The sequence below is a fragment of the Meles meles genome, chromosome 4 (genome assembly GCF_922984935.1).
Source record: "Meles meles chromosome 4, mMelMel3.1 paternal haplotype, whole genome shotgun sequence".
NCBI lineage: Eukaryota > Metazoa > Chordata > Mammalia > Carnivora > Mustelidae > Meles > Meles meles.
Genome location: NC_060069.1, coordinates 155,810,876 through 155,826,994, shown reverse-complemented (window position 1 = coordinate 155,826,994; position 16,119 = coordinate 155,810,876). Strand labels below are relative to the sequence as shown.

The 16,119-nt window shown below is 47.1% G+C and overlaps 1 protein-coding gene across 1 annotated transcript; it reads right to left on the bottom strand.

Moving 5' to 3' along the window:
• Positions 1 to 2,351: 2,351 nt before the first annotated feature.
• Positions 2,352 to 12,135, bottom strand: CBR3 (carbonyl reductase 3). Its single transcript, XM_046001524.1, has 3 exons — positions 11,570 to 12,135; positions 10,064 to 10,171; positions 2,352 to 2,827 (listed from the first exon to the last, which is right to left on the bottom strand). The coding sequence occupies exons 1-3, from the start codon at positions 11,856 to 11,858 to the stop codon at positions 2,391 to 2,393; spliced, it is 834 nt and encodes a 277-aa protein (XP_045857480.1). The 5' UTR covers positions 11,859 to 12,135; the 3' UTR covers positions 2,352 to 2,390.
• Positions 12,136 to 16,119: the final 3,984 nt, after the last annotated feature.

Genomic DNA, 16,119 nt, shown 5'->3' with positions numbered 1-16,119 from the left:
TCTTAGCTGTGTGATCTTGGACAAGTTAATCGACTCTCCAAGCCTTTTTCCTTATTTGAAAAGTGGTATTAATGCCTATCTCAAAGGACTCTGTAAGAAATACCTAAAACAACACAGGGAAAATATTAAGCATAACATATGACCTAGTATGCCATGGTTCTCAACTCTTTTAATTTTTTCTTTTTTTTCCTTTTCATTCTAAACGTAGTTCCTTTTTCACTACAGCACACCATGAACCATTTTCATGCACATGTATTAGATTCTTTTCAGTTGCAAGCAGTAACATAATTCAAAGTGGCTTAAGGAATAGGAATATTTCTTGTAAGGATTCAGGGAGCACGTCCTTGAATCTGATCTCAGAAACAGTCTGAGGCCGGTAAGGGGTGCCACTGTGTGGAGGCGGGACAGTTCCTCTTGGGGCCGCTCTGTAAGTGCCTCTCTTGAAAATTGGTTTCCTCTTTTTCCAGCCACATACTTGGTTCCTTCTGCACCTTAGACAATGTGCGGTGGGGCAGAGCCACTCACACTAACAGCTCTGAGTGTTCCCTGATCCAGTTCAGCTGGTCCTCGTCTTTAGAAGACAGGCCTACAGCTGGAACAGTCAACAGAGGCTAGCAGGGCAAAGTCACCCTGTGGCTGTTGTAGCTGCAAACATGGGAGGAAGCAGTGGGAGGAGGGTGCTGGGCAGACCGGCCTGTAAGGGTCCCCTATGACCTTTCCATAAACATAAGGCCTGCTGTTCTGATCAGCAGCTTACAATTAAGGGTCTTCTAAGTGGGTACACGCTGATCCCAAAATGTCAAGGGGATGCTTGGCTAGAGACCAAAAAGGGAGAAGAAATAAAAAGAACTGGCCTGTTTACTTGTGCATTTCCTGTCTGTGACTCCATTAGGCCGAACCTGAAAGTGCTCCGTGGTCCTGGCTTTGGCAGGGTTCTGGAAGCTGGGAGACCAGAGTATGACAGACATCGAGGAAACATATCAAAAACAATAAAAATGTTTTTAGAGCCAGACAAGAAGTCTTGGGAGCTATGGTCCTAGACAAATATAAGAGCAAGCTGGATTTAATCAGGCAAGATAGAGATGGCTAAAGAAGTGAGATGCATCTTGGGTGGGATTCAGACGGCCCTCCACCCGGAGTGGGTGAAGCAGTGAGGTGTGGGTTGTCAGAGCTTAAATGACACTTTGCCCTACTGCCATCGGCACGATGGAGAGTCCAGAAGCACTTTGCATGCTGTGATAGACCAGAAATAACAGGGTTACCTGCAGAGTCCTGGTTCCCCCAAATACATGAAACCTTGAGCATTTCCATACTGTGCGGCTTCTCAGAAGGAAGATAGTCTTATCCTTTATTTCTGCAATGCTGTCGTCAGGTGATATGACATGATCTTTGTGGTTCTAATCAAGTGACAACATTTCTGTATCTCGTGGTGAACTTCCCATCAGAAACTTGGTAAATGTGTGGTTTCCTTCCTTGTAGTTTGTCTGTCGTGCACCTGTTGTGTTTGTTGTTTGGCTAGCCATTCCTTTTGAAGTCTTCACTGCCTAGCTAACGTTCTTCACAACTATACTTTTCTTTCATGAGATTCTTTAATTTCCAAGTCCTTTTCCTACAGGGTATAACCCGAAGCCAGGAGGCAGATTACAAAACCAATCCCATTTGAAAGCAGTAGATGGGGAGTTGGTTATCGTCAGAGACTACAAAAGGGGCTCAGGGAGGCATCTGTACGTGTCAGAGCAAAGAGATCGTCTGGACAAAGTTGCCCAGACAGGAACAATTTGAAAGAAGGTGCAGAGCAACTTTGCAAACCTTCTGGGAACACAGAATGCAAAACCCAAGTGAAAACCCCAAGCCGGAAGAAATCATACCCCAATGGAAAAAAGGACATTCTCCCTGAGTCTTTCAAGCCATACAGCTTCATAAGAACCAATGAAAACATGTTCAGAATGTGTACAAAGTAGGATTGCAGAACTATGGACCTGGGATAAATCACATCCTTAGGGAGTTAACAACGCAGAATCAGCGAGGGATGGCTGGAACACGGCTGTAACCCGCTCCACAGCCCGAGAGCTCTTGCTAGACCAGTGGTTCTCAAACTGCCGTCCCAGCATCAGCAGCACTTGGGAGCCTACCAGAAACGGAAACTGCTGGGGCCCCAACCCTGGGCAATCCCACGATGCCCTCCAACACTGCAGAACCATAAGACCAGGTTCTTCGCCCTTTCAGGCCAGAGTTTGGACGTAGCAAAACCGCTCAGCCTGATTCTAGAACAAGACATTTTCTCCCAGGGAGATTTTAATCGACATTCCCCAAGGACAGAAACAGAAGCAGACTACAACAGAAGTCATTCATTCATTCCACAAACATTTATTAAGCACCAAAGCAGACCTTCACCAGTTTTGGACGACTCTGTCATGGACTAGCTGGCCATGAGGCTCGGTAGCATCTGGGGGCAACAAGGCCAAGTACACAGGGGTGTCGGCTCCCTCCTCCACCGTCCTGGGGCCATGAGCCCCTCCCATGTCCGTCTTCACCCACCCTGGGCAGCATGCATTCAGCAGAATCCTGTCAGCTTTTCTCTTCTCATCCAGACGCCGGGCCAAGATTCTCGATAAGACTGTGACCCCCAGCTTGGACACCCCATAAGCCGAATTGGGCCAGCCTTCCCTCTCATGCACTTCGTTGTTTGTGTCCTCCACAAACTTCTTCATGAGGTCCACCAGGTCCTCCTCCGTGAGCGTCTCACATCGGAACTTCTTCTGTAGATCTGTGCTGCAATTTTCAAGAGCTTTTGAGCCCTCTAAACTACTAACATTCACCACCCTGCCTGAAACAGAACAGTAAAAACACGGAAGCATGTCACACATAAAGAATACCCAACATGGGGGCGCCTGGGTGGCTCAGTGGGTTAAAGCCTCTGCTTTCGGCTCAGGTCATGATCCCAGAGTCCTGGGATCGAGCCCCACGTCGGGCTCTCTGCTCCGCGGGGAGCCTGCTTCCTCCTCTCTCTCTCCCTGCCTCTCTGCCTAGTTGTGATTTCTCTCTGTCGAATAAATAAAATATAAAAAAAAAAATTTTAAGAATACCCAACATGTAATTGATTCATACTGAAGACTTAACTGCCAATTAAAAAAAAAAAGATGACTCTAGAAGGCACCAGTGGGTTTTGACATTATTTCGTGCTCTCTTCCCCCAAAGGGAAGGACGCATTCCCATCAGCAACAGGGGCTAGAGAGCAGTGAGTATTCATCAGGTGAGGAGGAGGTAAGTCTGTAGAGAAATCACCAGGTGCTTTTATAAAGAAATCCTCCTGCACCCACAAACACTCCAGGTGCCTGTGAGCTTGCTTTCCTATTGACGGCACCTTCGCCCTGAGGATTAAAGATATTTCTTGGTTTGCACAGTTTCCTAGGGCCAAGGGCAGCCACCTCTTTCTTTCCAAGTACCCGGAAATCGGGGTGTGGTAATGCCTTGTCTATCCTTAACGATGGCAACTTTCACACGTGGAGTGGGTTGATTCTCCATCCCAGTTTTGATTTTCATCACTTTTTTAAGCCCATAGCCGAAAAGTAAATATAATGTAATTAATGAGTTAATATTCATAGTAACAGTAATTCACAGCTACTGAAGACACCGTTAGGTCTATAAAAAAACATGCAGGCCCCAAACTGTAAGATAATTTGAGGTATTGGTGGAAATTCCCAAAACCAGTAAAGGTGTAAACTTATACAGTTCATCCAACATCAAACACCACATTTGGGGAGTTCTTTTTTTTTTTTTTTTTTTACATTTTAAAAAAAATTAATTAATTTTTTCAGCATAACAGTATTCATTGTTTTTGCACAACACCCAGTGCTCCATGCAATACGTGCCCTCCCTATTACCCACCACCTGGTTCCCCCAACCTCCCACCCCTGCCCCTTCAAAACCCTCAGGTTGTTTTTCAGAGTCCATAGTCTCTTATGGTTCGCCTCCCCTTCCAATTTCCCTCAACTTCCTTCTCCTCTCCATCTCCCCATGTCCTCCATGTCATTTGTTATGCTCCACAAATAAGTGAAACCATATGATAATTGACTCTCTCTGCTTGACTTATTTCACTCAGCATAATCTCTTCCAGTCCCGTCCATGTTGACACAAAAGTTGGGTATTCATCCCTTTTTTTTTTTTAATAAACATATAATGTATTTTTATCCCCAGGGGTACAGGTCTGTGAATCACCAGGTTTACACACTTCACAGCACTCACCATAGCACATACCCTCCCCAATGTCCATAGCCCCCTCTCCCAACCCCACCTCCCCCCAGCAACCCCCAGTTTGTTTTGTGAGATTAAGAGTCACTTATGGTTTGTCTCCCTCCCAATCCCATCTTGTTTCATTTATTCTTCTCCTATCCCCCTAACCCCCCATGTTACATATCCACGTCCTCATATCAGGGAGATCATATGATAGTTGTCTTTCTCCAATTGACTTATTTCACTAAGCATGACACCCTCTGGTTCCATCCACGTGGTCGCAAATGGCAAGATTTCACTTCTTTTGATGGCTGCATAGTATTCCATTGTGTATATATACCACATCTTCTTTATCCATTCATCTGTTGATGGACATCTAGGTTCTTTCCATAGTTTGGCTATTGTAGACATTGCTGCTATAAACATTCGGGTGCACGTGCCCCTTTGGATCACTATGTGTGTATCTTTAGGGTAAATACCCAGTAGTGCAATTGCTGGGTCATAGGGTAGTTCTATTTTCAAATTTTGAGGATCCTCCATGCTGTTTTCCAGAGTGGTTGCATCAGCTTGCATTCCCACCAACAGTGTAGGAGGGTTCTTGGGGAGTTCTCTTCTTACATATTATCTTGAATCTACTCCCTGTGCAGCCAACAGGATAATCAGACTTTTTTTTTTTTTTTTAATTTTAAGTAGGCTCCATGCTACTTATGGAGCATGGAGCCCAACATAGGGCCAGACTGAACTCACAACCCTGAGATCAAGACCTGAGCTGAGATCAAGAGCTGGACACTTGGGGTGCCTGGGTGGCTCAGTGGGTTAAAGCATCTGCCTTTAGTTCAGGTCATGATCCCAGGGTCCTGGGATGGAGCCCCTCATCAGGCTCTCTGCTCAGCGGGGAGCCTGCTTCCTCCTTTCTCTCTGCCTGCCTCTCTGCCTACTTGTGATCTCTGTCTGTCAAATACATAAATAAAGTCTTAAAAAAAAAATAAGAGTTGGACACTTAACCGACTGGGCTATCCAGGTGCACCAGGTTAATTGGATTGTACTGCATCTTCTGAGCGGCGTTCATTCACCATGGAGATGAGGCGGGAGCGGGGGTGTGGGGAGGGTGTAGCACATTCTACTAGATATCCTCGTGGACCAACCCCACACAGAGATGACCTCACTGTGTCTCGGACAGAACACCTCACTTATCTCCAGGTACCTAACCCGTTCAGTAATTTTCTCCTTCTCTTGTGATACGTATTTCTTTATCAACTTTTTTTAAAAAAAGATTTTATTCATTTATTTGAGAGAGAGAGAAAGGGAGAGAGAGAGAGAGAGAGAGAGAGAGAGAGAGGAGAAGTGGGGGGAAGGGCAGAGCGAGAAGGAAAAGCAGACACTCTGCAGAGCTGGGAGCCTGACATGGGGTTCAATCCCAGAACTCCGGGTTCATGACCCAAGCCCAAGGCAGACACCTAACTGACTGAGCCACCCTGGCACTCCTCCAAACTTTTAACTGAGAAATTTGAAACCTATAGAGAAGTTGCAAGAAGAGTTCAATCAACACCCATATACCCTTCACCTAAGTTCCTCAATTATTACATTTTGCCACCATTTGCTTTCTCTTTCTCTTAACTGCAGACAAATATAAAACTTTGCCCTAAACATGTTAGTATATATATGGTAACAAGGGTATTGCTTACATAACCACAAGAGTGATCACACTCAAGCCCTTTATCATGGCACAAAACTATTATCTAAAGTATAGTTCATAATCAAAGGACTCCAATTATCTCCATAATCTTCCTTTTATAGGTTTCTTTTTTTTTTAAGATTTTGTTTATTTGACAGAGATCACAAGTAAGCAGAGAGGCAGGCAGAGAGAGGAGGAAGCAGGCCCCCTGCTGAGCAGAGAGCCCGATCTGGGGCTCGATCCCAGGATCCCGGATCATGACCTGAGCCAAAGGCACAGGCTTTACCCCACTGAGCCACCCAGGCGCCCCATATAGGTTTCTTTTCATCTAGGCTCCCATGTGGGATCATGGATTACATTTAGTAGTCTATCTCTTTAGTCTACTTTTTAAAAAGATTCATTTATTTTTAAAGAAAGTGGGGGTTTGCGGTGTGGGGCAGAGGGAAAGGGAGAGAGAATCCCAAGCAGACTCTATACTGAGCAGGGAGCCCAATGTGGGGCTTGATCCCCGACCCTGAGATCAGGACCTGAGCTGAAATCAAGTATCGGATGCTTAACAGCCCAGGCACCCCTCTCTTTAGTCTATTTTAATCTAAGTAGTTAACAAAGATCTTTTTGAAGACTCTACGCCATTATTTGTAAACTTGGATTAGCATTTTTTTTAAAGATTTTATTTATTTATTTGACAGAGAGAGAGAGATCACAAGTAGGCAGAGAGGCAGGCAGAGAGAGAGGAGGAAGCAGGCTCCCTGTGGAGCAGAGAGCCCGATGCGGGGCTCGATCCCAGGACCCTGAGATCATAACCTGAGCCGAAGGCAGAGGCTTTAACCCACTGAGCCACCCAGGCGCCCCTTATTTATTTCTCAAAGAGAGAGACAGCACCAGCAGGAGGAGGAGCAGCCGGCAGAGGGAGCAGACTTCCTGCTGAGCAGGGAGCTGGAGGAGGAACTCGATCCCAGAACCCATGGGATCAGGACCTGAGCCAAAGGCAGAGACTTAACCAACGGAGCCACCCAGACATCCAAGGTATGATTTTCTTATGATCAGATTCGCTTCAATAGGTTGGCCGGGAATACTATTACTTTGATGACGTGTTCTTCATTACTTTCTAAACGACTTTGTTCTTAATCACCTGGCTGCCACAAGGAATTGAATTCAAAAGGAAAAGGAGAAAAGAAACACCAATTACAGGAGCCACTCTGTGCCTTTGGTGGAAATTAAAAGTTTGTAAGAGTTGTCCACTCTGATCTCAGGAGACACCTCTGGGAGAGGCCAAGGGGTGACCGTCTCTACAGCCAGATGATTCCAATCAGCCCTAAGAAAGGCTGCAGCCACACACCCCTTTGCTGAGGGCCTAGGGGGCCCACTGGTCCAGAAACCACCCCAACCCCCATTCTTAGAAAGAGTGTGCAAGTAGCTCCCCCTAGTGGACAAACATCTAATTAACAGTCCCTCAGAATCTTAAATGAGTAAGAGGGAGTCTTTAAAGAGATAATATAACGCTAAATAAAATGTGGCTTTTAAGTTAGTTTTGTTTGAGGAGAAAGTGATTCCCTACAAACCAGGAGGCAATAATCCTCAGCTTTTTGGCCTCCAGATAAACGCTGAGTTTTACCAAAAAATCATGAATATTCTCAGTGTGTTGTAAACCAGATTATTGTTACAGAGGACTGGTTAAAGCCAGTGATTTCACTTGCTCTGGGTTGTTGCCTGAGCCTCACCCTCCCCACAGCCACCTTTTATCTTTCAAAAAGGCTTGGTTTGCAATCATTTGGCGTTACGATCCTTCCCTTCCCTGGAACTAATTATCCTGATTTGATTGAGGGGCGAAGTCAGGAAACCTGAATACTGTTTCCAGCTCTGTGACTACCTGTCTGTTCACATCTTTTTTTTTTAAGATTTATTTATTTGACAGTGAGAGAGAGAAAGAGACTGACCACAAGTAGACAGGCAGGCAGAGAGAGAAGGGAAGCAGGCTCCCCGCTGTGCAGAGAGCCCAATGCGGGGCTCGATCCCAGGACCCTGAGCTTAAGGCAGAGCCTTAACCCACTGAGTCACCCCGGCGCCCCTTGTGTTCACATCTTTGCATCTCCATTTCCTTCTCTGTAAAATGAAGACCAAGGAATGTAAGGTTTCTTTAATACCGTGCAGCTTTCAAATTATAGGATTCTAATGTCCATTGAAAGAAGACTTCCAGATACTTGGTAAAAGGCACCCTTGCAATGGAATACTATGCAGCTATAAAAAATAAAGCTTTCTGTCCTGATCTAGAAAGAGCCCCAGGTATACTAAGAAAGCAAAGCGGCAAACTTTATACTTAATGTTCTCTTTGTATAAAAAAGAGAGCAAAAAATATGCATTTAGATTTGCATTAAAAAACTCCACCCTGCAGGCATGCCTGGGTGGCTCCGTCAGTTAAGTGTGCAAGTCTGGATCTCAGCTCAGGTCTTTATCGCAGGATGATGAGTTCAAGCCCCAAGCTGGGCTCCACCGAGTCTACTTAAGAAACAAAAACAAACAAACAAAAAGAACAAAACAAACTCCATCCCCTTGGCCCTGGGCACTCACCATCTCCGTGCACCCGGACCCAAGGCTTTCTTCAGCAAGTACCTGCCACTCTGCCTGTTGAGTGGGAGCTCAACCCACTAGGAAAGGATAAAGGGAAATGCCTATAGAGGTCAGGGATAGGAACTGGGCAAGTAAGGGCAGGAGCTCGGGTGCAACTCTCACCATGCATCCTTTTAGATTTTTTAAGATATTTGCACTAGAGATCATCTTTCTTCAGAATGTTAAACTGAGAAAAGCTCATTTTTATTATGCAGTTATTTTAATTAAAAATGCATGCATAGAAGGACAAGGAAAACAATTCTCGACACTGCTCCTTCTAGTTTGACTGGTTGTGTGAGATTTGGAAGCTTTTTAATGTACTATTTGTTTCAGGCGTACAGGTCTGTGATTCATCAGTCTTATATAATACCCAGTGCTCATTACAACATATACCCTCCCCAATGTCCATCACCCAGTTACCTCACTCCTCTACCCGCACTCCTCTCCAGCAACCCTCGGTTCGTTTCCTATGATTAAGAGTCACTTATGGTTTGTCTCCCTCTCTGGTTTCGCGCCCTGTTTCATTTTTTCCTCTCTTCCTCTCTGCCTTGATTCTTAAATTCCACCTGTTAGTGAGATCATATAATAATTATCCGAGAAAAGCACATTTCTAATAAGAACCACAGAGTTCTTCTTCCTAAGAGTCCCAGAGTTGACTGTCTGGGGGAAGGGAGTCCTCGGGGAAGGCTTCTCTGCCCCCGCCACCCCTCCTCCACTACAGTCTCCTCTACTAGACTCAGTGCTCTGTGGTCAGGATTCCCCCTGTCCACGGTGCTTCCCACCGTGTCCCCAGCACCCTGGGTTAGGGTAGGCCCTCCAGTATTTGTGGAAAAAGTAATGAAAAAGTCATAAAGGTTATTGATTGAATACTTGGGAGTGTGGGTAAGATACTCTGTAATAAAGAAAAACTTCTCTGGGAGTTTCTGCATCAGCTTGAGGAAGTGAAGAAAGGAACATGGGGAAAGTCATAAAAATGCTAAAAAAAAAAAAAGAGAGAGAGCCTTCCCTCAGGCCCCCAAAGAACCTAGGGTGGCCCCACCACCCTGGGGAGCTAAGGACCGGCTGAGACTGCTCAGAGGCAAAGAGGCCCTTGGGGACTTCCCTATTATTCTAGGGTTGAGTTTGTGACTTGGCACACAAGAGCACTGCCATGTACCATATGCCTTTTATTTTTATTTTTTTAAAGATTTTATTTATTTATTTGACAGAGAGAGATCACAAGAGGCAGGCTGAGAGAGGAGGAAGCAGGCTCCCCGCTGAGCAGAGAGCCCAACGTGGGGCTCCAGGCTCTATGCGGGGCTCCATCCCAGGATCCTGGGATCACGACCGGAGCCGAAGGCAGAGGCTTTAACCCACTGAGCCACCCAGGCGCCCCTAGCATATGCCTTTTAAAGCTGAAATGTGCAGGTGAACTCTTAGGAGAAAACAGTGCGGTTTTCTGTGTCCCCCACACAGAGAAATGGCATCCCTAGGTCACTCCTAAGGACAGCCCCACGGCCCACTTCTTGCCGAGGGATACAACTTGACAGTCCACGTGGCTGGACTTACCATGAGGTTTTATTATCGGCAGTAATTCGATGCAGACATTTCTTGTGGCAAAAAAGTTTGTCTTCAGCGTTATCTCAGCTTGAATGTAGAAGGGCGTTGGATCATCCGCTTCCAAAAAGAGAAGGAAACAAAGTCACGCATTTCCCCCTGAAATGTACACGACAAGCGCATCTTATCTCTAACTACAGGGAAAACAAGCTAACTTTAAAACGAGTTTTAAACCCCTGGATCGGTAGTTCTCAAAACTTTAAGCGTGTCTCTGAAGCACCTGCAGGGGGGTTCAAACACAGCGTTCTGGGCTCCACCCCCCGGAGCTGGGGATGGCAAAGGAGCCTCTGGGGTGAGGCTCCAGAATGTGCATTTCGAACGCGTTCCCAGGTGACGCGGCAGCTACCGGTCTGGCCACACTTTGAGAATTGCCGGCGTTCCCAGCCGCTGCTCCATCCTGATCGGGTATGGGACGCACCTCGGGGTTCTGTTCAAACGCAAACTGTGATTCAGCAGGTGTGGCAGGAGGCCCTCGCGCAGGTGCTGCTCGTGCACGGCCCACACTGTGGAGGGGGCGGGGGCTTCCAGCCGAAGTGCGTTCCTGGAAGCGGAGCAGCTGGCCACCAACCCCTCCACCGGCCGCGGAGGTCTGCTGCAGCGGGTGCCTGCCCCATCTCTCCGGCGCTGCCAGACAGCCCGCAGATTGAGCTGGAGGTGCAGATGTCCAGCCTCGGTGAGGGGTCAAGGCCGGGGCGGGAATCAATCGAGGCCTCGCACTAGTTCTGTTCTGTCTCTTGGGTGTCTCTTCCCCACTAGGCTGGTAAATGAGGTTGGCCTATTTCTACCCCCAGCACAAGGCAGCTCAACTAATTTTCTCAATGGAGTAACAGAGAAAGTAACCTCCTTGACTTTTTTTTCCTCTCCAAAGACGCTACTTAAAATCACACTTAAAATGTATGTTTGACGACAAACCTAAATTCCCGGGGGAGGGAACAAGGCTCGCTTCCTTTCTGCCTGGGCCTATCAAAGCTCTCCATTAAACAAAATCTCAAGTCCACTAACGAGCACAGTGCGCGCCCGTCGTGTCTCCGAGATTCATTTCCTGTCCCGAGCAGATGCCTCCGGGCATCTATGAATTCACCCTTTCAAGGAAAGCGAAAGCCCGAAGTGAGCTCGGAGACCCTTCGCTAAGAAAAAAAAAATTTTTTCTTTTTTTTGCATTAGACAGAAAGCTGATGAGCTTAGCAGGGCGTGGCCCCCCTCCCAGGAGGCCGGTTTTCTGGCAAACCTTAGCCGCAGACCGCTCGGGGAGTGCCCTGGCTGCGCCCCGCCCGCCCTGTGCCAAAGCGAACCGCTGCGGCGACTCCGTGGAAAGCGAACCAGCCGCGCGAGGCCAAGGCTGAGAGCGTCCCAAGGAGCCAGCGTTGCGCTCCGCGATCACTCGAGTAGGCGAGTGGGGGTTGCCTGCGTCTCTCTGCCCCAACCCTTGGCGCGCCCAGGGACCCACCCCCGACCTACGCTTGAATGCGATGCCCGCGTTGTTGACCAACACGTTGAGGCCCCCGTACTCCTTGCGCAGGAAGTCGCGCAGGGCGCGGATGCTCTGCAGGTCGTCGATGTCCAGCAGGTGGAAGCGGGGACTCAGGCCCTCGGCCTGGAGCTGCTGCACGGCCGCACGACCCCGCGCCTCGTCCCGCGCCGTGAGCACCACGTCCCCCGAGAACTGCCGGCACAGGTCACGCGCGATCGCGAAGCCGATGCCCTTGTTGGCCCCGGTCACCAGCGCCACGCGGCTGCAGGACGACATGGCCGGGGGAGGCACTTGGAGAGCGGACCGGGCTGTGGGCCACCGGGGAGCGCGCTGCAGAGGCGCGGACACAGAGAAGCCAGAGAGCCCTGAGTTCTGGGATCCAGTGCTGCGACTTCTAGAGAACGAGGCTCCGGCCCTTGGTCCCTCCCCTGCGAGGAGTGGCGGTCTGTTCCCGAAGGTTTCGTAACGGCCGGCTCCCGGGCCCGCCCCTTCCCTCCAGCTGCGCGCTCCGGATCCCGCCCCTGAGTCGAGCGGGTGGTCTGCGGGCTGGAGCGGTGGTAGTTTTCCCAAAGCCAAAGCGGATGGTGATGAGTCGATGGGTGCTAGAGCTGCATTGCATTTGGATCGACGGAACTATTTTAGGAAAACCCCTAAAGGAGAAAAACAAGGGCTGAGTAATTTTCTTGGGCGTGCGCCTACCATCCACAGCAAAATGAAAATGTTTGCCGTTTCCTCCAATGCGATGAAATTATTTAGACACGGTAGCTGCTTCTATGGTCAGAGTGCCCTCTTTTTGCTTAAACTTAAGAAAGAATGGGAGAAAAAAGGTCCTATGAGTGGATTCACAGGTGGGTGTAGGGTTCGTCTCTGGGTGTGATTCCCAGCGCGCCCCCAAGTGGGAGGGAGTGTTCATGAAGCTCTTGCTGTGTGCCAAGCCTCTTATTGGAATGTTTTTACTTAAACCTTACATAACTCCTGTGGGTGCCAAGTATCTGAGTTTTAAGTTTGTCCAAGGAGGATGGATATCGATATATTTTTTCCTCCCAGTGAAACCTGTGCATCCACAAAGTTCAAATGAAAATGAATCTCCAGGTGTGTCGAGGTCTGCATAGGCAATTAGGAACCGCCCCCCGCCCCACCCCAACCTTCTCTAGTGTAATCTAAAGGTGTTTGATTAGTGACTCTTAGATTTATGGAGAGCTGGGACCTCATTATGACTCAGCATTTCTCAGGCAGAGCTGACTAAGCTGCTTGCCTCTGTCACTTCGACTCCAACCTTCTCCAAATCAACAAAGGCGGTCAAGAAGGGGGGCTCTTCCTGTGTGGTCCCCTACTGTGGCTCACCCTGCAGTTTTTTCCCCCTCTAAAAATTATTTGGAACTTTATTTTAAGGATGTAGGGCTATTCAGGGTGTCTGTTTCTTTTTGAGTGAGCTTAATTCGTGGTTTTCAAAAAATTTGTTTATTTCATTTAAGTTTATTTTATTTAACACACCTGCTTTGTTTATTTCATTTCATTAAGTTGATTGTTTTGACATGAAGTTGTTGATGATGTGTGCTCTGATTAGGCCTTTTAATATTGGTAGTGATGCCATCTCCCTTATTCCTGATATTGGTCATTTGTGTCTTTCATATTTTTTTCTCCTGCCCTGCCTGGTGAAAGGTTTATGGATTTTATGGCTTTCCCCCCCCCCCCCCCCAGGGAAACATCTTTTGGTTTTACTGGTATTTTTCTCTCTTTTTTTCCAATTATAATTTTATTCTAACCTTTATTTCCTTTCTTTTGCTCACCTTGGGTTTTGTTTACTTTTTCTAGTTTTTCACCATGGATGCTAAGGTCATTAATTTGAGATCTTTCTTCTTTTCTTTTCTCTACCAGTGTTAAGGGCTATTAATGTCCCTTTATTTTTATTTCTCTTTTTTTTGAAAGGGGGAGGGAAAGAGAGAATCTCAAGCAGACTCCATGTTGAGCGAGGAGCCCTATGTGGGGCTCCATCTCATGATGCCGAGATCATGACCTGAGCCAAAATAAAAAAAATCAGATGCTTAACCAGCGGAACCACCCAGGGCCCTATTAAATTCCCTTTAGGTACTGCTTTTGGTAGCATCACATAAATACTCATATGTTGACTTTTGAATTTTAATCAGTTTAAAATACTTCCTAATTTGCTTATTGATATCTTCTTTGGCTTGTATTTAGAAATATTTTTAAAAACATTTAAAAAATGTTTTTTTTTTAAGTAATCTCCACACCCAACGTGGGGCTCAAACTCACAATCCCTGAGATCAAAAGTTGTATGCCTGGGGCACCTGGGTGGCTCAGTGGGTTAAGCATCTGTCTTCAGCTCAGGTCTTGATCTCAGGGTCCTGGGATGGAGTCCCAGGCCAGGCTTCCTACTCAGTGGGGAGTCTGCTGCTCCCTCTGCCCCCCTGCCCCTTAGCCCCTGTCCTGCTCCTGTGCACACACACTCTCTCTCTCCCAAATAAATAAATCTTAAAACAACAAAAAATTAGCATGTTCTGTCGGCTGAGCCAGACGGGAGCCCAGGCAGTGTATTTTTAAAAGTTTTCAACTATTTGGAGATTTTCCAGATATCTTGCTGTGACTGATTTCTAACTTAATTCCATTGTAACCAGAGCATACTGTGTAAGACCTGAATCCTTAAAGAGTTTTAAAAGCTGGGAGAGAGATATTAAAGCATGTTTTTGTGCAAAGGTAATAATCTCAAGGGGAGGTAAAAATGGGTGTTGGAGAGAAAGGGAATAATTCAAGAACAAAATATGTGGGAGGCAGGTGCAGTTGGGATCTAGGGCTCAGATGGGGGCTTGTCACCGGAAGCAGGCACTTCTTGTAACAGGAGGAAAGCAGTGTGTGGTCATTCTTTTTTTTTTTTTTTAAGGTTTTTATTTGTTTATTTGGCAGATCGAGATCACAAGTAGTCAAAGAGGCAGGCAGAGAGAGAGAGAGAGAGAGAGAGAGAGAGAGAGAGAGGAGGAAGCAGGCTCCTCGCCGAGCAGAGAGCCCCATGCAGGGCTTGATCCCAGGACCCTGGGATTGTGACCTGAGCCACCCAGGCGCCCCATGTGTGGTCATTCTTGAAGGCATTATTTTTTCTTTGACTGGGCCATTTGAAGTCATCAGCAAGAGGTTTCAGTCTGGGAGATTTGAGAATATAGTAGCCATCTTGTGGAGTGTGAAGGTGAATGTATTAGGGAACTGGGCAGCTTTAGCTAGTGGTACTGGGCCCCATTTGTGATCTGTGGTCATAAACACCAAGACAGCATGATCAGCTTCCTGCAATTCTCCCACGTCCCCCCTCCACCCTCCCAGCATGTCTAGCTGCTAGTATAAGCTGGGAATGATGGTGAAGTTGAGAGTTGGTCTTTCGGCAGGCGCACAGGGTGTTTGCAAGGAAAGGATTATAGTGTAGGACTATGCTCTCAAAGGATGGAGGAAGGGAACTGAGGAAGTTGGAGATTTATAACGAAGGAAATGTATTAGGGTTGATGGAAGGGGAGGACTCCGAAGGCAGGACACCTTTGGAGGAAGCCAGGTCCTGGGGCATCAATCAGTGTGGGATGCTTTGAGATGGAAGTCTCAGAGGCTATGTGGATGTGAACTATGTGAAGGGGGGAGGGAAATCTTGATGTGATGGAGGTCAAGGGACTGGGAAGTCAAGATTCTGGGTGGCTTCTGACCTCATCAGAGATGAGAACAGGCATAGAGAAGAAGATACTGAGCCATGTGCTGGACTCAAGGTGTGTACCCTTCTGCTGTTGCTGTCCTAAAATTCTTGATTTTTTAAATAAGGGTCCCCCATCTTCATTTTGTGCTGAGCTCTGCAAATTATGTAGCAGGTCCTTGTCACCCCCATGAATGAAGGGGTGTGACGAGATTGGCTTGAAGGAAGTGTGTCATTCATAGCAACAGAGCCTAAGTTTTCCATGTTAGAATCTCCTGGGGATCTTAAAAACAAAACAAAACAAAACAAAACAAAACAAAAAAACCCCAGAAAAACAAATATCCTAGCTCCATCCCCAGACATTGTGATTTAATAGGTCTGGGGTGTGACCTAAGCCCTGGGACTCCTAAAAGCTCTCCTGGTGAGTCCGCTGTGCAACAAAGGTTGGCAGCCGTTGTGTTCAAGTAGCAGGGTGGGTTGATTGGTTAAAAGCGACATGATCTTCGAAAAAGTTGGTGTTTTCAAAAGAGAGAAGCTGAGAAAAGCTTTGGCACAGGTTACCGTGGTAGACAGACTAAGCAATGCTCCCAGGGGTTCATGTCCTAATCCCTAGAACCTTGAATGTTACTTTACTTCACCGAGACCAATCACGTCATGTGCAGATGTGATTCAGTCAAGGCTCTTGTGAGGGGTGATTACCTTGGATTATCTTGGTGGGCCCAGTGCAGTCCCAAGGGTCCTTAATTACATTTTATTTTATTCTTATGATTTAGTAACCTCTATACTCAGTGTGGGGCTTGAACTCACGACCCTGAGATCAAGAGTCACATGCAAACACTGAAAAGAAATAAAATA